A 23,562-nucleotide genomic window follows, 5' to 3' on the forward strand; every position below is an offset into this window, starting at 1 on the left:
CCTGCAGTGTGGGAGACCTGGATTCAGTCCCTGGGTTGAGAAGATCCCGTGGAGGAAGGCATGGCAACCCACTCCAGTATTCTTGCTTGGAGAATCTCTATGGGCGGGGAGGAGTCTGGTGGGCTATAGTCCACAGGGTCACAAAGAGCTGGACACGACTGAGCAACTAAGCACAAAGCTTACATATTCATTGTTTTTGTAAATAAATGTTTCATGGGGAAAAATAAGTGCAACCCAAGTGGAGCCATAAAGGAAAATAAATTAATTACTGTGTAAATGATGCTGAGGTTTATCACTGCTGCTGCCAACAAGCTGGCCTTGACTCTGAGCTCTGAGAGGAGGCTTTGGTGCCATATGGACATGTGGATGTGCTAACCCTTCTCTAGGAGAACTCATGACACTGCGGAGCCACTTTTTAAAATTTATGACCTTTTTGAAATTTACAGTTTCCAAACACGTCTAAGTGGACATGTGAGAAGCCTCCCTGCTGGCGGGATCTGGCTCTGTCCTTGTGCTGGCCCCTGCTGGCCGGCTGTGCTGAGTCCTCGTCGGTTGTCCTGGGGAGAAGTTGCTTCCAAGCTGAGTAGGGCTACTAAAGAAAATGTCTCAGAAGTCAAATTCTCTTCATCTGTTTGAGTGTATTTCGAGGAATGACTTAATACTCAACTGAGTAGGTAAACCAAGTAGATGTGTACTCAATAAATGTTGATAATGGATTAAATAACATGACATGATTTTACAAGTTAAAGATTAATAGCTAGAGGAGCTTTTTTCCCCCTCTTGAACAGAATATATAGGGTCTTAGTTGGATTTTTCCACGGTTTTAAAATGCTTTGTACAAGATTTCATTATAATTTTTTAAAAAGGTGTCATTGTCCAACTAAGCATTTTAAGTAGACTCCTCAGAAGACCATAGACCTTCTCAGCATGCTGGTATTCGTAGACAGTGTTGGAAACTGACTCTCATAATGCTTTTATAACCAGTTTATAGCCCCACGCCTCATAGAAAGGAGGTTAAGAAACATAATGAAACTGGCTTTGTTACTTTTAACAGGCAATTGTTTTGTATTGTTCTTTCTTAAAAAATTAACTAATGATAGAAAAGCATACAAATCAGTGTTGTGTAGGTCAATGAAATAAACTTTCTTTGAGGTATAGTTGATGTATAATAGTAAGTAAGTTTCAGGCATACGATGTAGTGATTAACAATTTTTAAAGGTTTATAGATATTACATACATAATGCCTATATATATAAGTAATATATAATATATAATTGTTATATATAATTATACCTCAGTTTTTAAAGGTTTATAGTTATTAAATAAAATATATAATTATATATGCTATATAATTATATATTATACATAATATATAATATATCAGTTTTAAAGGTTTATAGTTATTATATATAATAAATATATTTAACAACTTTATTATAACATTTTGACTGTATTTCAGTGAATTTTTATAAGATGAATATACGTTGCAGCAACACACAGGTTAGGAAATAGAACATATCTAGCCTCAGAACCCCACCTTGGTCCTGCCCCAGGTAACCGGCATCCTGACTCCATAGGTTAACTTTGAATAAGCAAGTTAATTTTGACTGCAAAGCGATATTATCCAACTTGATTCCCCATTAGTTTCCTTACACCTGTCTCTCTGACTCATGAATGTTTATGAGATTAAGTCACCTTCAGGAAATAATGATTTTCCCCTGTGGAGAATGGTAAAGTTCCCTGGGAGGCATTCAGGAGACCTCACTCAATGGAAGGGTAGCCCACAGCCATGTTTCAGTTATTTTAAGGAAGCGCTTATTTCTTGACCTTGTGTGACACCACAGACGTGATCTTCTCAGCCGTAGTGTCTTTACCCTGTGATGTTTAACGAGCTCCGTGATGCAGTGTCTGGCCAGCAGCTGTGGGAGTACACTGCTCAATTTAGTCTCATTTTCGTCCATTCCAGTAGTTTCTTTCATGTATATGTTGAGGAAACAAGAATGTACTAATAATGCTCCTCTCTTTCTGCTGCATTCTTGGGCTGTTTTGATATTGGAAATAATTGATTATGAAGAATTTCTCCAAAGAAAATACAGATTTTCTTGTGAGAGAGCCCAAAAGTTTCACTGAAGATTAGGAAAAGAAAGAATGGGTCAGCTCTCGGGTACCTGCTCAGAGGCTTCGTAATTCCCGTCTGCTTCTCTTTCTTGCAGTTTTTTTTTTTTTTTAATAGACTTATTTTTTAGAGTAGTTTTATAGAAAAAGTGGGTGGAAATACAGAGTTCCCATAAAACTTCTCATGCCCTTTCCCCTTCCTCAAGCCAGTTTTTCCTATTAATGTCTTGTCTTAGTGTGGTACCTTTATTACAATTGAGCCAGTATTGACATGGTAACTGAAGTCTATAGTTTATTTCAGGGTTAATTCTTCTGATCATTTACTACCATTTCGTTGAGTAGCAGGAACAGCTTATTTTAAAATGATCTTTGCATTTAAGGGAGGGAATGTTAGAAGGTCTGGGTTAGGTGTTACCTCTGCTCTCTTTTGAGTCTATGACACAGAGGGTAAACTTGTTCCTTAGTTAGCTGGGCTGCTCAGAACAGCCTTGATTCAGCCTCAGATGCTTGTGTAGTGAAGGTCTGGGTTAGGTGTTACCTCTGCTCTCTTTTGAGTCTATGACACAGAGGGTAAACTTGTTCCTTAGTTAGCTGGGCTGCTCAGAACAGCCTTGATTCAGCCTCAGATGCTTGTGTAGTGAAGGTCTGGGTTAGGTGTTACCTCTGCTCTCTTTTGAGTCTATGACACAGAGGGTAAACTTGTTCCTTAGTTAGCTGGGCTGCTCAGAACAGCCTTGATTCAGCCTCAGATGCTTGTGTAGTTGATATGTTTATTATACACCCAGACTTGGTTTTAAAGGGCAAGCTAGAGGCTTGGGGTAGGGAGAGAGAAGAAGCAGGGCAGTGGAAAACTGTCATTATATATATATAAAAAGAGTATGTTTCTAAAGTTTATAAACTGCAGGCTTTGTGTATCTCCAGAGTAATTCAGTTTTGTTTGCTTCATATTCAAGGAAAATAATTGAATACATTAAATTAGATGGTCTTCTAAACATGAACTCTGGTATTTCAAGTCCAAAGAGTCTGGGAGCTGGAGGAGACCTTGGAGTGTATTGTGTGCATAATCTTCATTTGAACAGACAGAGAGGCTGAGCTTAAATGAGTTGCCTTTGATCCCTTTTCCAGGCAGCATCTTGAACCTACATGACCTGATTTCTAGTTCAGTGTGCTTTGCCACTACCTTGCCTGCAAAATAAAAGGAGTGCAAAGAATTTTTAAAATACGAGCAAAAAAAAGTTGAGTCTGTGCCATGAAATTTTGTGTGCAAGTGTATGCCTTCTGGGACTCCCAGAAAACGCTTCCTGATGAACATGTTTGATACGTGAAAGGAGCCATGACCCTGGGTCAGTTGCTATTTTCCTTTCTGCTTCCCTAAGCGTGAGAGTTTATAAATGTGCAGGCATCGTGGCCGTTGTCCTTTTCTGATGTTTTCAAGAGTATTTATTAAATATTTTAACTATGCCTCTATCTGATGTGAAATGTTTATTTTAGGTATAAGGACATCAGAGGTCAGAAGCCAAATCTGGCCCACTGGCTTCATTGTCTGTTTCTTTTTAAAAATTATCTTCACTTTTAGGATCATTGGTGCCCCCTGGTGAGATGATTGGGTAGAAGCACTAGTCGATGGTGGAAGCTGAGCATTTTCAAATGAATGGTTTAGCAGTCTTGGTGACAATTAAAAATTAATGTAAAATATTCTTTTTTTTTTTTAACCTTAAGAAATTGAGACCAAGAAATGAGCAACGAGAGAATGAATTGATTATTTCTTTCCTGAGATGTTTATATGAAGAGAAGCAAAAAGTTCACATCCATATTGGGGAGATAAAACAGGTATGGCATTTTTTCTCTTTGTCTGATTTCACCAGGACACTCTGGAGAACAGAGTCTTGAGAATTTTTGAAGCTTTGAAACCTCTTTTCCTCTCTGCAATTTATTTTCACCTGTTACATATGTAGGGAAAATTTGGAAATGTTTAGATTGTGCTTGGAAAAGGTGAGGCAAGTTTCTGTCTGTGTCACTGTGGTGGGGACAGAGTGGTTTCTCTGACAGGGACTAGAATAGGGCGTCGAGTGAATGCTGCTGCCTGAATGAGCTCCTTGAGCTGCAAGGAGCCAGGCCCTCTCATCTCACCTTTCTCCCTGATAAAATGAGGGTGACGTTGTACAGCTTCTTTCACAATTACGTAAAGTGCCTGGAAATTCTTTGTACTAAAAATGCAGTGTGAATGTAAGATAGCACTACTGATCAATTGCATACAGTATTAGCCTGGTTTATATGCTGCTCAGATACAGAGCTTCTGTTTTACTTAGCATACTGGGGGTGTGGAGTTGGAAAAAAAAAATAAGGATATTTTTGATATTCATCCCTGTTGTTGCATAAATCAGTAGTACTTTCCTTTTTATTCCATTGCGTCAGCAGCATGGTTTGTTTCTCCATTCTCCTTTTGATGGACGCCAAAGTTAATTTTAGGTGCTGGTTATTGTGAACAAGGCTGCTGGTGGATACTCTGACACCCCTGGATGGTGGGTTCTGAGCTGAGAACTTCATCCTAGCTTCAGAATTTAAACCTTGGCTCCAAATGTTCATGCTTAGAGTTCACCCCTCAGTCTTGGCATGGGCAGTATGGGGACTGCAGTACAAGTCACTCTGGAGCCCCAAACGAGAAGCTTATCCAAAAACCAGCATCAGCTTCAAAGGAGAAACTTCTAGATGCTTAGTTTAAAATAAACAAGGACTGTGTTATTTTCTAAATGTGAACTATTTTCTAAAGATTGTATTTTCAGATTACATTTGAGTTATGGTGATAGACATAGAAAAGAACCTTTTTAGACAATAGAGGAGACTAGAAGAAGCATTGAATTAAGTATACAGAGATTCTTATTGCTTGATTTATAAAAAGAAAACCGCAGTGTAGTTTTTCTTCTGTCTGTGAAGGATCTTCTACATGCTACCAATCTTTTAGCCAGTATTTTCTTTATGTATCAAAATTATTCAAAATGCTTCTCCTTTGTGAAAACTTTGGTTGAAATCAAGTCTTCAACTTCTGAGGAGTGAACTGGTGTTGAGTCAAATGCAAGCCCCTGTGGGTTCTTTGTGGATAATTCTCTCAGCTCTACAGACTGACTTGAGCCTGGATAGGCTCTAATTCTTGGTAAATGATTGCATAGGACCAAACTGTGACTAATAACACACTCCCTCAGGATATATAATTTTTTGAGTGAATGCTGGAGCCTGTGCTGATTATTGTTCTTCTCAACACCTGCAAAATGTTAACTTAGCTAAAGCTAGGAGTGGTATGAAGGCATTTAAGGTATTAATCTGCACACTCTTCTGTATGCTTGAAATATATAACAACAAAGGATAGCTGGTGTTAGAGTAATGGAGGATGTGGTTGTGTGTTTTTCTAACAAAATCATCATCTAGCGGGAAGCATTCAGGTAAGAATCCATAGAAGAAACAGTTTAATCTAGAGAATTTTATTCGTTTATTTTGTTTGTTTGTTAAGCATAGCTCTGATAAGTAAGACTAAATTTGATTTTGTGATTGACAAACTTTCATGTTGTCATTTCATGTTATGGTCAGTTAAGGGAGAGACTGGGTTGCAGAGGACAGTGAATAATGAGATGATGGAAACCACAGGAGAGAGGAAAAAGAACTCTGTGGGAGGGGATGAAGAGATTATTGTAGGCAGGATGGATTCTTCAGTTGATTAGATTTATTGTCTCACCCTCTGAATCACCCCCAAAAGTAAGCTGTTACTTTAATTTGAAAAGCTAATCATAGTCCCCTTTGTACTGGAAGCTGTGCCCATTGTTTTACATGTTTTACTCTTATAACAAAGTCCTGTGATTAGATCTTGAGGTTGGTTTCAGTTTACAGAAGAGGAAATTGTGGCTCAGAGAAAGTAACTTGCACAAGGCCATAGCTAGTGAATGACATGTCTCTGATCCATCTGCAGAGCCTGAGCTCTAAACTCCTTGTGAACTGATTGGCTTCTAAGTGCTTTTCCCTGTTTTGTTTGGAGTGGGTAGTGCAGCTCTTTGAGGCAGAGTTATTTCCCAGACTTGCAGTCATGTCACCAAGGAGCAGATGAAGTCGCAGAAAGAATGTGACCTAGGATCAAAAAGATGCATCCTAGAAATTTTTCAGTCCTTTACAAAGGAAGGAGAGAAGGAGGGAAGGAAGACCTAAGTGGCTTAACTTTCGATTGCTTCACTTTTAGACATCACAGATTGCAGCAGAGAATATTGGAAGTGAATTACCATCAAGTGCCACTCGGTTTAGGCTAGATATGCTGAAAAACAAAGCGAAGAGGTCTTTAACAGAATCTTTAGAAAGTATTTTGTCTCGGGTAAGTGACATAATTCCTCCTAATTTCAGTTAAATCCCTTTTTGAGAGAGTGTTAAATTCAGTTCTTTGCTTTCATTCCATCAGTGTTCATCATAGAGTATAGAAGGGTAAAGCCTTGTTCGTGTCTTTTCAGTGTTAGAAAAATGTTATCTACCTTTGAAATTCAGTTTATAACTTAGGGTTAAAAAAATTCTGTACTCTTTTGTATTATGTTCAGTGGAATTTTTGGCTCCCAGAGGAATGTTATTTGTTGGCCAGTCCCTGTAAAGAGCATGGATTACATACACTGAGGTGTGGGTTCTGGTCTCCCTATCGTCACTAGGTACAGTTTAAAAATTGCCTTTGTTAGCTGCTGTTGTTATGTGTCTTGAACTGTTTATAGCAGGATCTGCAAACCATGGCCCTTGGGGGGTAAAATGCCATTCACCTCTTGGTGGTTTTTTGTGTGTGTTGGGGGGAATCTTAGTTCCCCAACGGAGAAGCCAATGGCACCCCACTTCAGTACTCTTGCCTGGAAAATCCCATGGACAGAGGAGCCTGGTAGGCTACAGTCCATGGGGTTGCGAAGAGTCGGACATGACCAAGCGACTTCACTTTCACTTTTCACTTTCATGCATTGGAGAAGGAAATAGCAACCCACTCCAGTATTCTTGCCTGGAGAATCCCAGGGGCAGGGAAGCCTGGTGGGCTGCCGTCTAGGTCGCACAGAGTTGGACACGACTGACGTGACTTAGCAGCAGCAGCAGCAGTTCCCTAACCAGGAATCGAACCTGAGCCCCACTACATTGTAAGTGCAGAATCTTAACCACTGGACCACTAGAAAGTCCCCTACTTCCTGCTTTTGTAAATAAAGTTTTATTGCAACACAGCTACCTATTGTCTCAGGATACTTTTCTGCAGAGTTGAGTCATTGCCATGGATACCACATGGTCCACAAAGTCTAGAGGTTACTGATCTGGCACTTGACAGAAAAAAGCTGTGACTGGGAGCTCTACAGGAAGAACATATATACCAATCTGGGAGTTCTTTAACCAATGACTGACTACTGCCCTTCCCCACACTGCCAGCATGAGTATAAATACCTTGATGGCACTTCTAAGAAATCAAAGTTCTCTTTTCTCTCAAAAGTTTCACACCTTTCTGGAACTTGCAGTATCTTCTTATGGTTCTCTTTTATTTCACAGACCACTCCAATTGAAATTTTTTTTTTTGTTAAATTTTATTTTGTGCAAAATGTTTCTGAGAGTTTTACAGCATCCTTACAGATCATTAAAAGCGGTTCATTTACAAAACTGGAGTTGGAGGGGGCCTGCCTTTGAGAGCTCCCAAACGGAGAGGTTGTGGTTTGCGTGTCATAGGCTGGCAGTTCACCATGCTGTGTGACTCAGAGGAGAGTTGTTGAGTGTGCCCACTCAGCGCTTGCTTTTCTTCTAGATGCACTGTCTCCTCTCCTGCCATCATTCCTGTCAAATGACTAATCTTCAGGGTGCTTCAGAGTGTTTAGGTTGGTTTAAAAAAAAAAACAAAAAAAGAAATGTTGATTGTCTTAATGCACATATGTGCTCAGCAGCATTTCTGAAATGCACTTTTCCTGCGGTTATTAAATAGACTAGATTGCTTCTAGCAAATGTCTTTGCAAAAGCCTCAGGAGTCATAACTTGATGGCTTTTCTTTCCATAGGGTAATAAAGCCAGAGGCCTCCAGGAACACTCAGCCAGTTTGGATCTGGACAACTCCATGTCTAGCATGTTCAGTAACACCAGCAAAGTAAGCACGTTTCTTCTTATACGACACCCTGAAGAAACCAACAAATGGGTCTTGCTCGTCTGCTCTACACAGGGCCTATCAGAAGGAGCCAAAGAAGCCTCAGAGCTGCCATCATGAAACGTTTGGTGCTTCCAGATTTCATGGTGCAGGTGGAGGGCTGGTCGTGCAGGTCTGCTCTGACACACAAGTTGTGCTTAGCAAAGCAGAGGGCTCTTCCACAGCAAAGAGCAAAATGCACAATTTCAGGCACTGAGATCTAGTTAATCACAAGGCAATCAGTGGATTTCTTTCTTTAGTAGATTTTCCAATGAAATCTAAATGAAATATATTAAAAATAATTTAAATTGGGAAAACCTCAAACATGAGTTTGTGAATTCTGAGAAGTATGCAGCTTAAATTCCTGTGTCCTTTAGCTGACTCTGTGATTATCATTAAGCATCACGATTTTTATAAATTAAGCCTCACCCTTCCATGTCTGCCACCAAGCACAGCTTTGTGGTGATAAGCAAGCCAGCATTTCTTTTTGGTAACAAACCTGTGTCTATGATGTTGTCGTTTTCATTTTTTGCCTTCTAAACACACAAACATTTAAGCCTGGTTAGCTCACCTTTTTAACCACCAGCAAAGTGGATTTCAGGTTTTATGCTGGGGAGGGCAGAGTGCCCTGGAATGGGAAGAGGAGGAGTTGTTGTGGAGGCCAGCCCCTTACCACAGGAATCGAAGCTGCCATGAGTTCCCCTTTAGGCATGTGGCTTCCCAAGTTTTTAGACCATAACAACATTGTGAAATGGTTCACAAACACACGTACATACATGCTCACACATAAAATTAAAATTTTACAAAACAATATTTACTGTAAACAGTGTATGATACATACTGGTATTTTCTATTGTTTTAAAAAGTTTATGGCAGACCACTAAATTGATGTCACTATGTTCTTTGAACATCCATTGGCCCTTTGAGGTGTAAGATGAAGCTAAAGGTTAACTCTTTCACATAATTTGGAGGGATGTTAATGAGAATTGAGATGAATAGGTTTTCACGGTGGATTGTCTTAGACACATTTTTAAACCTTTAAAGAATCTTTGTAACTGTAGAGTCCTAAACAATGAAAAATTTATGTTACAGTTAGAGTGATTAACATTTCATAAGGTATTGGGAATTAAGCTTTTTAAATCTAATTTCTGTTACATTAAGTGCTTTTAACCTCTCTCCTTAATAAACATAAATTTAATTTTTTTAAATTAAAATCCTTAATGCCTCTTATTTAAGAGGCCTTCAGTTACAGGTCAGATGAACAGATGGAATTTAGATTCTCCAGTCCACCATTTGATGCATTCGCTCCTTTCATGTTGGCTTATTCATCCCTTCTGGCAATTTCAGTAGGGACAAACCGGTATACTTCTTATTTTGTACTTCTTGATTTGAGAAAAATATATCCCCCCTTCCCCCTCACCATTGCCCCCTTGGCCACATCCTGGGCATCCAGTGCTAAGTGTGAGTGGTGATAGTTCATTCCTTTAAAAAAGTATTCATCCTGAGAGCCTATGATATTAAAATATTGTTGTGAGTCCTAACAAATGTTTGAGGACTCAGGAAATTCATTGAGTGCCTAATAGAATAATAACTTATATTTACATAACATTTTACAGTGGACAAGTACTTTTGGTTGTATTATCTTGCTTAATCCTGAAACCCAGTGAGATAAATTTTCACTGTACCCTTTCACAGATGAGGAAATTGAAGTGCAGGAAGAAGTTAAGTGATTTTCTCTGAATCACATCAATAAGTGCCTAGAGAGATATTTTCCATATCTAAGAATAATGTAGGATGCAGTTTTAAACACTCAAGATTACCCAGTTAAATCCAAACATTAGTCAAATTCAGAGAGCTTTAAAAAGTGGGTATCACATGTATGAACACCCTTGGCCAAGATAAAGAAGTTGATTTGTTTAAACAGTGCAGACAGGTTACACAGCACTCACTAGACTTGTTATAGGCAGTAGGGAAGAATTTTGTTTTCTGCAAAGAGAACTATTTTGGCTTTGCTTAGGGCAGTTGCTTGTTGTAATTTATGTTCTTCACACTTGAGCTTGGGCAGTTTCCTGTTTGTGCTGCACACTAGCATTTTGTCTCCCCCGAGGAGGAGGCATAGTGGGCCTTTATTGCCTATTTTGGTGGCCTCTGGATGGGATTATGACCAGAAGATGTGCTTACATATTGAAATGTTTTCCTGCCACTGGAATCAGAGATTTGTAAATGCCGCCAGTGCCCTATGATATGTCTGATTTGCTGTCTGTCTGCTACCAGGAGCCGTCTGGCTGTGAAAAGGAGGCCTTATCCACCTCGGAGAGCTGCTTCAGGCTCCTCGGCTCCTCAGACGACCTGTCCAGTGACTCAGAAAGCCAACCCACAGAAGAGCCAGCCCTGCTCTCGCCCAAGCAGGGCTTCCGAAGGCGTGCCAACACCCTGAGTCACGTCCCTGTGGAATGCCAGGAGCCTCCACAGCTGGTGCGAGGGTCTCCAGGGGTCTCGCAAAGGAAACTTGTGAGGTATCACTCAGTGAGCACAGAGACGCCTCGTGAACGAAAGTAAGATTTGTTGAAAATGTAGATTTGTTGTATGAATAGCTGGGGCGTGTGTTACCGCCAGGTATGTGCATCCCAGGCGTGTCTGTTGGGCGAAAAGGAAACCCGAGTCTGGTTTCACTCTTGGCTTAAAAAGAGAAAACTCAAATCAGTGACGTGTCCCTCTTGCCTTCCTCCCTTGGGAGAGATGTGGTTGTAAGAGATTCCTGTGACTTGTCCAAGTGCAGGGACTGTGAGGAAGCAGGTAAGATGAGCAGAAATGGCCCTTGAGATGCATAGCGGTCTGAGGGGCAGCCCTGGCTGGAAACGCTGCCACTGGCCTAGAGGAGAGCAGCGAGCAGGTGGGCAGGGGAGTACTCGTTTGAAGGGGAGGGGCTGGGCCACAGTGAAGTGGGGACTCTGTCCCTGCTCTGTCCCTGACTGGCAGAGTTACTTCACTTCACTGCAGGACACTATTGGAATAGATGGTCTCGAAAATCGCCTCCAGTGTGAGAATTCTGGATTCTTCCAGTAACACTGATTTTAATAATTTGGGCCATAGCGAGCAGTTAATGTCCTGCTTCTAGAGCTGGGTCAGCAGTACAGCAGCAGAAGTTCCACTTCCTTCCGGGGTCTCGTGGCAGCTAATTTGACCTCAAGTGTGGGAGACCATGGATGGACACGGGTGTCTGTAAAAATCGCTTCAAAAATCTGAAGCTTCTCACGTTGTAAATATGAAACAGGCCGCACCTGTGTATGGCCACGGCCTCCCTCTGGCCAGTGACAACAGAAACCAGGATGTGTTGTGTCCACACGGGGTGGGGAGCGCTCTGATACGTTGCTGGTGAAGGACGACGTGCTAGCAGTCTCAGATGAGGCTGTAGGGTCTTTCAGCTTTGTTTCCAGTTGGCTATTGAAAATAGTTACGTGGTTCTTTGGACTTTGGCTGGATAACTGTGATCCCAAAGCACGACCTGCTTCAGAAGCTAATACTCGATTCTGTGATGTTCTAGAGATGAATGTGCCGTGTGATCAGTTGCGTTTAACTCTTTGCAACCCCGTTGACTGTAGCCTGCCAGGCTTCTCTGCCCATGGAATTTTCCAGAATATTGGAGTACTGGAGGGGGTTGCCATTTTCTCCTCCAGGGGGTCTTCCCAACCCAGGGATCGAACCTGTGTCTCCTCTGTCTCCTGCACCGCAGGCAGATTCTCTACCCATGGAGCCACAACAAGCATAGTTTGAGGCTTTATGGGTTCTCATCATGTTTCTTAAAACCCTGTGCACACACTTCTTTGTTCTGCCTCTCCACTGCGCTCCCCTCCCTCTTTTTCTGGCATTTCAGCGGTGATGGAAACCTTCCTGTCTGGAGATTCCTAGTCCTCTTGCTAAAGCCTGCTATTTCACACAAGCCAGAGGTGGCAGGAAATCAGAATTCCTGACCATCCATTTCCCTTCTCCCCTAAGAACGCAGCTTCCTGTAGGGTCGTGTTTGGTGTGGATGGTGAGAGAACGCGGGACTGTCCTCCCCGTCTCCCTGCAGCTTGTCTCTTCTGCTCTGCGTGACCCCTCGTGACCTCTCTGCTCACTTTTGCACAGGAAATGAGACTTTGACATTCAAGGCAGCTTATTGTTCATTTTGAAGAGAGATGTATTTCTTAAACTCTGGATTTTGTTTTGCTTTCCTTGGCTCTTAATTAAATTTCTTTCCCTGTCAGATCCTAAGAAGGGAGTGGAGGAAATGGATGTCTTGGGGTCATTCCGAGTGTGGGAAGTGATCAGGCAGGACCTTTCATGGCGCCCTCTTGACTGAGCTGCTTTCCCAGTGGGGATGAGGGTGCTGAAGAGGAGAGCACCCGCGGACTGTGACCCTTCCTGTGTCCGCGTGTCCTCTGCTTTTCCGGTGCGGCTCCCTCCCCCTCCCTCTAACTCCCCTGCCTCTCTACTTGCTGTTTAGTGGGAATTGTCCACCTGTTGGCGAGTCTCAAAGTCCTTCAGGTCAGTCTTCAGCTCCTGCTCCTCCACCTCGTCTTAATCCCTCCGCCTCCTCGCCTAATTTTTTTAAGTACCTCAAACATAACCCGAGTGGAGAACAGAGTGGGAATGCCGTGCCAAAGAGGTGAGCCGCCCGCATGGAGTTCAGTGTTGGTGGTCTTCCCAGGACGGTCACGCAGAGAGGGTGTGCTGCATGTCCACGCAGGACCCCGGGGCCACCGCTTGTGTGTGTGTGTGTGTTTGTGCGTGTGCGCTTGTTTGGTTGTGCTTTTCTTACTTTCAGTCTATCATTTGAATCCATTTAATTTTGCCATTGATTAATTCCCTCAAAATTATTATGAAAACAATCTTGAGGGCAAGATGTGATACTTCTTTTCACATTCCCCTGCTCTGATGTGTACACACATACAGACACACACACACACACACACACACACAGGTTTAACAGCAATGTGCTTGATTATATAAGTTGCAATTTGTGCCATTTCAGAAACTTCCTCATTAATTTAGAAAACTCATTTTCCTACTTTGAAAAGAAAGAATCACTTGGGATGATGGACTGAATTTTATTGCTGTGGTTTTGTTTTTATTTGGTCAAAATGCTTAAAAGAGATCTATCCTCTTAACACATTTCTTATGTATTCATGTATTACTAACTATATGGGCACTGCTTTGTAAATTGCAGGCACACTGTTGCATAGCAGATCCTTAGAATTTATTCATCTTGTGTAACTGAATGGACTGATGTTTGTTAATTAGTTTATTGATTCTTTTCATTTAAAATAGTAGAATTTTATTTGACTGAAAATGAAAGTTAAATCTCATTTGTAAACTGTTTTTGACTTCTTACTTGCTTTAATTTTCTTATCATTAGATGTATAAAATGTGTCTTCTGTTTTGAAGGTTTTGTTTTTACAGTTTGTGTGTTTGTGTTTATCCTAAACTCTTTTTTCAACCATACTCTCAGCATCTCCTACCGTAATGCCCTGCGGAAAAAACTTCATTCCTCTTCCTCTGTGCCAAATTTTCTAAAATTTCTGGCTCCTGTAGATGAAAATAACACCTCTGACTTTATGAACACTCAAAGGTAGGGTTCAATTTAGATACATCAAGTCTGGGTGTATATGTTGCTTGTTAGACACACAGGGATTTTTTAGCTGTTCTTTTGCCATTTCCAAAATCATTTTCACTAGATCTGTTATATCTTCTTTCTTATACTGTTTTCTTACTGAATGTAATTTAAAAAATATGGAGTCAACTTGTTATCCAGTTTTGACTAGAATTAGTTTATTTATATTTTGTTATTTTCAGAAAATTAGAGAAAGTCTTCACCATTTCTCTAAGTGATAGGAGTATTTCTGGATAAGCATATATGGCTGCCAGTAAGTCAGTCAGGATGTTTGATCTGTAAGTTCAGGTGATCGTTCAGTTGTGGGAATATATTCAGGTGCAACCTACAAGGGTTCCCCAGGTTGTCCTATGAATGGGAAAAAACTTAATGATGGTTATTTATGTATATTGAAAAATATACTTCATTTTGTCATTTAAAACATATGGGTATTAAAAGTCATCATTAGCAAGTAGCTGCATCATTATTGCCCTTGCAGGTTCTGTGTAATCTATTTATTTATTTTTTGAGGTAATGCTTGGAGACATAGGGCTATGCTAAGGAGATCTCCTCACACACAGACTAGGGGAGGCTGTGACCCTGGTGACGGCGCCCCCCCCCCCTCCACCTTTAGGCCATTTTTCTTTTCTAAAGTGGCATCAAGAGAGGCCCAGTTGGAAGCTAAGGACCGTGGAGTGGAGTTCGTAATATTTTTATAATAAAAATAAATTAAGGACATGTAACCGTAGTCTAACATAAAGAGCACCCTTTCAGAAAGCAGTTCTGCAGGACTGCTGCCCCACCACCAGCTTGATTGACACCTGTGATTATCTAGTTATATTTGCTTATACAGAGATAATTTATAATTTAGTTCTTGGTTAAAAAAGACAAAAAGTCAAGCTAAAATACCTGTTTGTATCTCCCCACCAGTCATAAATCAACTGTCTTTAATTTTAGGGACTTTGAGTCCAAAGCCGACCACAACAGTGATGCCAACAGGACCCCCGTGAAGACACGGAGACACTCGTGGAGGCAGCAGATCTTCCTTCGGGTGGCCACCCCACAGAAGGCCTGCGAGTCCCCCAAAAGATACGAAGGTGAGGCCCACCCCCCCATGTGAGCCTGGGTTCCGGCTTGAGTTTTGTGTTTGGTGAAAGAAGAGGTGAAATGAGATTTCAAGTTAAAGTCATCCCCCAATTTTAAAGTTCCCAGGTTAGGAAGTTCAAATGGCAATTCCTGTCACTGTTTTCAGAGGATCCCACATTCCAGGAAGCCTGTAACAACATTCAGCAGCTTACAACACCTTGTGTTACAAACAGTGCTCCTTCTGAGCCTTTGTGACTACCCCCACCCACCCCCCACCCCGGGGAGTGTTGGGAGCTCAGCTCGATGGCCCCACATCCTTCCTTCCCTCCCCAGTAGTTCGCAGGCTTATCCACTTTCTCCCTCTGCAGTCAGCGTGTCAGTTTACACCCTGCCTTAGCATGGTGGGTTTTTGCGTACCCCCACCCCACTGGTCACACTTGTGCTGCTTTGTGCCTTGTTGATTACTGTGCATCAGTCTGGCGTCACGGAAAGACTCTTTCTCATCATCTTTGTGCCCTCCAAAGAAATGCATGCAGACCTCAGAGATGCAATAAGAATATCTCAGGAAAGCGAATCACATGAATTTTTGATTTCTCAGTGCACATAAAGGTTATGTTTACACTATAGTATAGTGTAGACATTACAGTGCAGTCTTTTAAGTGTGCAATAACATTATGTCTAAAAAAACACACATACCTTAGCTAAAAAACCTTGATTGCTAAAGATGCTAACCATCATCTGATAATTCAAGGTTGCCACAAACATTCAGTTTCTAAAAAAATGCAGTCTCTGTGAAGAACGGTAAAGCTAATAAGCACAGTAAAACAAGGTATACCTGTATGCGTGTCCATGGTAAGTCACTTCAGTTGTGTCTGACTCTTTGCAACCCTATGGACCACAGCCTGTCAGGCTCCTCTGTCCATGGGATTTTCCAGGCAAGATTACTGGAGTGGGTTGCCATACACTCGTCCAGGGGATCTTCCTGACCCAGGAATCCAACCTGCGTCTCTTAATCTCCTGTGTCGGGAGGCGAGTTCTTTTCCACTCGCATTGCGAGTGGTAGAGAATGTGCTAAAGTTTATTTTTAGGCTTTTGCATGTTGAGTTAAAATGTGAAAGGGGAGTTTAAATGAAGTTCCACTGACTAAAATTAAGATTTTTCTTTGCCCAGTGAGGTCATAAACTTTCAAAATAGATATTTGCTTTACTAAATATTCCTAATCAGAAAGTGTTACAGAAGCACAGGGAAACAGTCACTCTCCAAAGATTACTTGAATTCCTCAGATTGCAAGATTGCCTGTAGTGTAGACTCACGCTTCTTGTTGTCTCTGAGGACACAGCCAAGGCTGATCTGAGGGTTTTCAGACTAGGTTCCATGTAACTAACTGTCTTGGGAGGAGGTGTGGCTGTTGGAGGAACCCTTGTTCCCTCCCCGCTCATTGTTTCTTCTCTCTTCCTCCCCACCCCCCCCCAGAGTTCTTAGTGTTAATTTGGATCCTGAATCTTCTGCCAGATTAAACAAGAACTGGGTTTGGGCTCAGCTAGCCTTGTGATGTAAAACATGTAACTTCATTTGTACTTAGGTCTTTGATTGTAAAATGGTTACAGTAGTGTTGGCTCTTCCTATCTCATGGAATTACATAAAATTATAAATGTGAAAGTACTTTGAAAGCCTAAAGGCATATCAAATGTAAAGTGGTAGCATTTTTGTTACCATTATTGAGTTTGGAGGACTGATGTGTTTAGGTTCCTATACCGATGTTTCCTGGCAGGAGCAGTGTAAGGGAACACTGGTGTTATTAATTCAGTGTGATCAAAAATTTTTTTTAGTAAATTGAGTTTATTGCAATCTATCATTTTAGAAAGTTTTAAAGATTTTATTTTCATGTTGTAGATTGCCTGCTAATGTTCAACAGCCAGATTGTGTAACCTAGTTCTCCCTTTTTAAAAAAATTCTTTTGTTAAAATTCTGAGGCAGAGGGGTCTGCTAGGGTAGGTGGCGATAGAAGGGTGGTGGCCATTTCACCAGGCAGATAAAAGGCACAGCTCCTGGTTGGAGCTCTGGCCTCCGAGGAAATATGGTATCCTCAGGCCCCACCCTGGTGCCACTCTGCTCTGGTGTTGGAAATAACCCGAGTTTCTGGACAGGACGGACACTCCTAACTCCCGGTCGGTGTCTGGGGGGACCTGAGTCAGAAGGTTAGTCAGTGCTGGTGAACACTCGGTCCTTTGGAGAACCCCAAGATAAACTGGGCGAGGAGACTGCACTGTGGGCAGCGTGAGCGCGTGCGATCCTGTGTCACCCCAGCACCTAGAAGAGGGATGGGAGGAACACCACTGTCTGTGTCTGAGTTCTCCCTTTGAAAGTGAAGCAGGAAACTATTAAATCAGTTTAGTCTGGGAATATTGTTAGAAATGGATATTTAACTCCATGTTGTATTCTTACGATGGTCTTTGCAGGAGACAGCATTTTTTGATGACTTTAGAACACTCTGAAACAGCTGGGCAGAAGCATGCAGGTGATGAGATGGGATCTATGGTTATTGCCCCAGAGGTTATTGTCACACTGATTGAAATAAGGGAGTGTGATGTTTTTACTGACAGTGTGAAAAATGTTCCGAATTCATAATGTTAGAAGAAACCAGTGGTGCAAATGTGTCTGGTATGGTCACCACTCCTGTGTGGAAGTCACTCTGGTGGTCCCACTGGAAGCTGCTCTGGCCTCGGCCCCTCCACCGGGGGCCGCCGTGGAGCTGCTCACCCACATCTTCCTGCCGCTGGAGCGCTGGGGGAGCTCTGGGCTGAGCAATCAGGGTTTTGATTGTCTGCGATCATGGTGAGCTGGTGGCCAAGCCTTCTGGCCGGGCTGCTGTGAACGGGCCCCATGCTGCAGAGGGCTCTTCCTTTCTTTGGGGGAGTGGAAGGTGGGGGCAGAGGGGAGAGGAAGGGACCAGAGGGAAGGAGACCCAGGAGGGGACCCTGAGTTGTGATTTGTGATCGCAACCACAGAACAGCAATAACACCATACATGGAGTTCGCTGTCTGACAACAGGGCCCCCGTGTGGCAGTGGCGGTAGTGTGTGGGGACTGGTGGCGCTCGAAGTGTGTGACGTCTTTAGTGTATTCAGATGTGTAACATGTACCGACAGTGTGTTCAAACACTCAGCGCAGTGGCCAGGAGTGTGTTATGGGCCATGGACAGCTGTGTGGAGCAGCCTGGCCCACTCTGGAGTGGCTCTAATGAGCTTCCTTAGGTGGAGCCACATCCTATCTCCCTGTGGTTCCATCCCTCCTTCCTCCTGGTCTCTGGGCCACACAGAATGCACTTGCTTGCACTTCCTTTCTTCAGATGACAGAGGGTCATGGGGGTGCTGCTTCTTCTGAAACTCTCCTCCAGGCTGACTGCCCTCAGTCCTTCGCCCCGGCACAGTGTTACTGCCGAGTCCCCTCTAATCAGAGTCCTGTCCCTGAGCATAGTCGGCCCTGAGGGACCCAGCACCCAGCTCCGCGTCCCTCCGTCTCCCACCCATGCAGCACGTTCCTCTCTGGGTATACAAGGTCACTTTCGTAGCCTCTCTCTGCTTTAGGTGATTAACTCACATTCTTGGCTCTTACCATATCTTGTCCCCTGGGGCGTGAACTGTTATTTCAAAATTGGACCAAGTCCCAGCTAGTCTTGATGGAGAAAGATTTCTAAGGCAGTGTTCATCTAGTTCACACCTGTGAAGTGTCACAGTGTCATCCAGTCCTTTGTGGGTGGTGCTGAAGCTCGTGCTGGTGGCCAGTGCGTTGTGGCAAGCTGTGTAAAGTTAATGAGGCTTGCCCTAGGTGTCTCTCTGTGATGGAACAGTACTACGCGCCGCAGGCTCTGCCTTCTGCTCCTTCGCCCCCGTCCTCACTGATCGTCAGGGCCCAGACTATGCAGCTGCTGTTGGCTTTCCCACTGTCTGCTGCAGGAAGGTGTCCCAGGGAACCTGATGCTGCCCTGGGTGACGGGCATGGCACTGTGTCCTGGCCTCTCTGAGAGAGGCTTCTGCTTGGAACCCTCATGCTCGCCATGTGGGCTCCTTCCTGAGGCCTGTGCTTGGGCTGTTCCGTCTGCCTGGACTGCTTCCTCCCCGCCCCCCCCACACCCCCAAATCCCCATGAGTAACCCCCCACCTACTTCAGATTATTGCTGAACATCATCTTTTCACTGAGGCTGCAGCAGCCACTCTACTTCAAGTTGCACCCCCATCCCTTCAGATATTCCTCGTCTCCTTACTGTGATTTTTTCCATAGCCTTTCTCACTTTGAAACATACTCTGGTTATTTGCTTAAGCATTATCTTTATCATCAGGTTCCTCCAGCCCCCAGGCTCCATGACTTCTAAGGGAAGACAAGTAGCTTGCTCAGATTCTTACAAACATAATACTTGGTCCTTAGTGATTTCTCACCTCCTTCCTTCTTCCTGCTTATGTCCTTTTTGTTCTTACAGAATTAAGAAATGCTGTCTTGCCTGGAGAATCCCAGGGATGGGGGAGCCTGGTGGGCTGCCGTCTCTGGGTTCGCACAGAGTCGGACACGACTGAAGCGACTTAGCAGCAGCAGCAGCCTTTTAAATTGTATGGTAGGAACTCTTCGTATAAAATAGAGAAGAGAAAATAAAAACACAACTCTTGAGTTGCTGTAATAATTAACACATCACACCCTTATTTTTGGCCAGTGCTCTACATGAGTTGTTTCCTTTAATTCCCAGTCAGCCTTATGAAGGTCGGTGTTCTTATTACACCAGTTTCACAGATGAGGGAGCAGAGGCTTGGAGTGGGTGAAGTCACTTACCCAAAGCACAGAACTGGTGGGCAGGACTGCAGCCATGGGCCCGTGCCCCACGGCTCCCATGAAACCACACCCCAGCCGGGAAGTTGGGTGTGGCGCTGTGGGCCTGCTTCTCTCTGCATGGGGTGTTTGTTTTCAGCCTGCCCCTGTGTCCCGTTGCTGGCCAGGCAGCAACACGTTTCAGAGCATTTTGACATAGAGACTTGCCTTCAGTTAATCATCTTCCTTCCCCACGTGTTAGCCCTGGGACTAGGGTGCGCTGGGAGGGAGGTTGATCTCTTTATATCTGTCTGAATTTTCTTCTGACAGATCAAGCATCTTTATCCTCTGCCATTGTCTGCTTCCCAACCTTAAGGTGCAGAGAGCAGCGTTTCCACTGTGGCCTGGGATCACTTGGGCTCACATACCTTCTGTGTGTTTACCTCCAGCTATGAGACCTCCAGATCCACAGGCAGTTGAGGGCCCCAGAGATCACTGCATCAACCAGACCGTGCCAGGCAGAGTGCGTGCTATCAGGGGTGCCCTTGGGTGTCTGTCTGCTCCACCTTGCAGACAGCCCAGGTGTCTGCAGCCCATGGCATGAGAGACACAAAAGTCTGCTTATAAGGTGCACTTAGCACATGCCTTTTACAATATTTTTGGTACTCAGAGCGACTGTGACTTCTTTGCATTTATATTCTGGTACTGCAAACTTCAGTTAAACAGGCAAGTTTAACCTTTCTTCAAGGTAAAAAAAAAAATTGAAACAGGGATATTTGTACTGTCCCATCTATTTTGTCCCACTTAGAAAATACTGATAAAGCAAACTCTTAATTTAAAAACCATGGTATTTGCAGAGCAGTAGGATAAGTGAAGGATAAATAGAATTTTCTATAATTTGGGGGTTCTGATTTAAAAATTAAAAAAATTTTTTTGGCCACACCCCATGGCAAGTTGGGACAGGTATGGGTTCTGACCAGAGATTGAACCGTCTGCTTTGGAAGCATGGAGTCTCAACCAGTGGACCACCAGGAAAGTCCCCCTGATTTTTATAGATGGGCTAAAACCTGGAGAGAAAGCTGTTGGTGACTAGGGAGTGTGACTCCAACTAAATATATTGTAAAGAGAGAGGAAAGGACAAGTCCAGGCAGTGTGGACAGAGGCGGGTAGATTAGACTGAGCAAATACTGCCTGAGAGTCAGCTTATTGCATACTCAGGGGTGTGTGACTTTGTGCAAAATCCCTATGAAATAATTAAGTTGCAAGAATCTGAACTTTATGTTTGGAGATCTATCTGAAGTTGGTGGACAGTTATTTTCCATTTAGAAATTTACTTAGAAATACTTAGTAGATCCAGCATGCTGCTGTTGCTGCTGCTGCTGCTGCTGCTAAGTCACTTCAGTCGTGTCCGACTCTGTGCGACCCCATAGACGGCAGCCCACCAGGCTCCCCCGTCCCTGGGATTCTCCAGGCAAGGACACTGGAGTGGGTTGCCATTTCCTTCTCCAGTGCATGAAAGTGAAAAGTGAAAGTGAAGTCGCTCAGTCGTGTCCAACTCTTAGCGACCCCATGGACTGCAGCCTACCAGGCTCCTTCATCCATAGGATTTTCCAGGCAAGAGTACTGAAGTGGGGTGCCATTTCCTTCTCCAAGATCCAGCATAAATATTCCTAAATCCCAGGCTGTTTTTTTTTTTTTTTTTTTTTTTTTTACTCGACATAGACCAGTTGGTCTCTTGTAGGGATTCCCACTTGAAGTTATTTTAGCAGAGTCCAGCAGGGTGATTTCCATTCTGGCCCCCAGAGGCAGTGGCGTGGATGGGGGCTCTCTGCTTTTCAGCTGGTAGGTCATGTCAGCAGCATCACTGCATCGCAGGGAAACTGTAGTAGAAGTAGGACCGTCTCCAGTTTGTGCTTGAAGACTTGGTGAGGCAGACTTCTTTGTGATAAAACAAACATAGGTAAATCATAAAGTGGAATACTAAAAGCTGTGTAGTGTTCTACATTTAAAGCAGAGTCCTCACTGATGCTCTGAATTTATGGCCACTCATGGCTGGTGCCCCAGGACCCCTAGGGAAAAAGCGTTCTCTCTTTGTGTTACCAGTTCTTTGGGTGAAAGGTTTGTGAGAGACTGGGTATGTGGAAGGTCCATACTTGGTAAACTGTAAACTTGATGATTGAGGGTGGTGGTATGGGGTTCAGTGAAACCTGTTACAGGGCAGAGCCCTGAAGGTTGGATGTGTTTAAGGCTGCTTTTAGGGCAGACATAGCAGTTCCGTGTTGCTGATGTCTGTATAACGGCCCTTTGCCACTTCCAAAGCCTTCCCACTATTGGTCCCCACCACAGGCCTGCTCTGAAGGTTCAGGGGGCAGGGATACTGTCGTCCCCAGGCGGGAGTGAACATGCCTCTGGGTTATGTGGCTGTCTCTGGATCGTGACCTAGAACAGCACTTCACACACTGCCATTGTGCTCAGAGGCCTCTGGTGATCTCAGCAAAGGCCGATTCTGGTGCCTGGATCTGGGTGGGTCCAGAGGGCAGTTTCTGACAGGCTCCCTGGTGATACTGATGATACTGGTCCACTATGAGTGGCAGGCGCTTAGAACAAGCGCCTGTGGTCCATCCAGCCCAGACCGTCTAGCCCTTGGTCAGGACTCCCGTGTGTGTCTGCTCCTGTAGATGGCCCAAGGCGTCACCCACATGTGTTGGACCTCAGATAGATCTAGGTCATAAGTGACCTAGATTTTTTGAGAGGATTTGTGCTGCCTGGAGACGCAAAGAGTTGATCTGGTGGGAAAATGGAGTGATACAAAACATGTGGTAATAGGGATAAAGAAGAATCTGACAGCGTGCCAAGTGAAACTAAACATATGGCGTCTGCCTCGTCCCTGCTGCTTCACTTGCAGGCGAGCTTTGTCTCCTGGGTGGCAGCCGGGCACAGAGACTGCGCAGGTGTTTGCTATCTTAGCTGTGGGCTCTGACCTAACCATCAGGTCTACAAAAAATGCTGAAAATCAACTTTTGACTAGATGTTCGGTAGTAGAAATACTCCATGGTTTTTCCTCCTAGTGCTTCATACAAAAAAAGCCACAATTCTTTGTTGTTAAGAAATGATTTTTTAGGTAACTCCCAACTATGGAATGGGGGGAAATTCCTTTACTTACCTCTGTGTGCCAAGGAACAATTTTAGTCTTGGTTCAATGCCTTTCATTTAAGCATTTCAGGTTATACTGTGCATTTACCAATTTTGCCAACAATAGAAGCAGTCAAATTTTTACGTCTTATTTAAAAAAAAAGGAAAAGGAAAACTCATCTAATATAGATCAGACTTATTGATTTGAAACCTGTTGTATAAGTAAATAATCCAGTGAAGCTGAAGTTCAAAGGGTTTTTGTGTTGTGAATATAGCTGTGTCAATATGCCTAATTTATGGCACAGTTAAATCAGTTGGATTAGATATTAGGTGTAAACAGTAATGGCAAAACCAAGGAGTATAATCAGAATCTTCATTATGACTATTTTATATTGTGAAAAATGTAGAAACTGTTGTATTACTATGACTTATTTTATATTGTTCATGGCAAATTTTCAAGAATTTATATGCCACTGGGAAATTTTAACAGATGGTAAATAAGTAGAATGACTGCAAGTAGGACTTAACTGGAACCCGTAAGCGTCACGGTGACCCTTGTTTTGATCCCCAGTTCTCGGCATTCACTGTGCGTCAGTCACATGGGAAGACTTAGCATGTGGGCCACACCTGCCCCTCTGCGCTCCTCA

The 23,562-nt window shown here is 43.3% G+C and overlaps 1 protein-coding gene across 6 annotated transcripts in view; it reads left to right on the forward strand.

The window, feature by feature from the left end:
- TBC1D1 (TBC1 domain family member 1) overlaps window positions 1-23,562 on the forward strand; it is a 226,123-nt gene that overhangs the window by 123,201 nt on the left and 79,360 nt on the right. For 2 of the 6 annotated variants that reach the window (XM_018049366.1, XM_018049371.1), the window contains 7 exons: window positions 3,835-3,945; window positions 6,338-6,466; window positions 8,147-8,233; window positions 10,544-10,824; window positions 12,756-12,917; window positions 13,761-13,880; window positions 14,859-14,998. In XM_018049366.1, the coding sequence (XP_017904855.1) occupies window positions 3,835-3,945; window positions 6,338-6,466; window positions 8,147-8,233; window positions 10,544-10,824; window positions 12,756-12,917; window positions 13,761-13,880; window positions 14,859-14,998 (1,030 nt within the window). The remainder of the gene's footprint in view (window positions 1-3,834; window positions 3,946-6,337; window positions 6,467-8,146; window positions 8,234-10,543; window positions 10,825-12,755; window positions 12,918-13,760; window positions 13,881-14,858; window positions 14,999-23,562) is intronic. The other 4 variants (XM_018049367.1, XM_018049368.1, XM_018049369.1 and 1 more) reach the window with 4 other exon arrangements.

Source organism: Capra hircus, chromosome 6, assembly GCF_001704415.2.
Source record: "Capra hircus breed San Clemente chromosome 6, ASM170441v1, whole genome shotgun sequence".
In the NCBI taxonomy this organism is placed as follows: Eukaryota; Metazoa; Chordata; class Mammalia; order Artiodactyla; family Bovidae; genus Capra; species Capra hircus.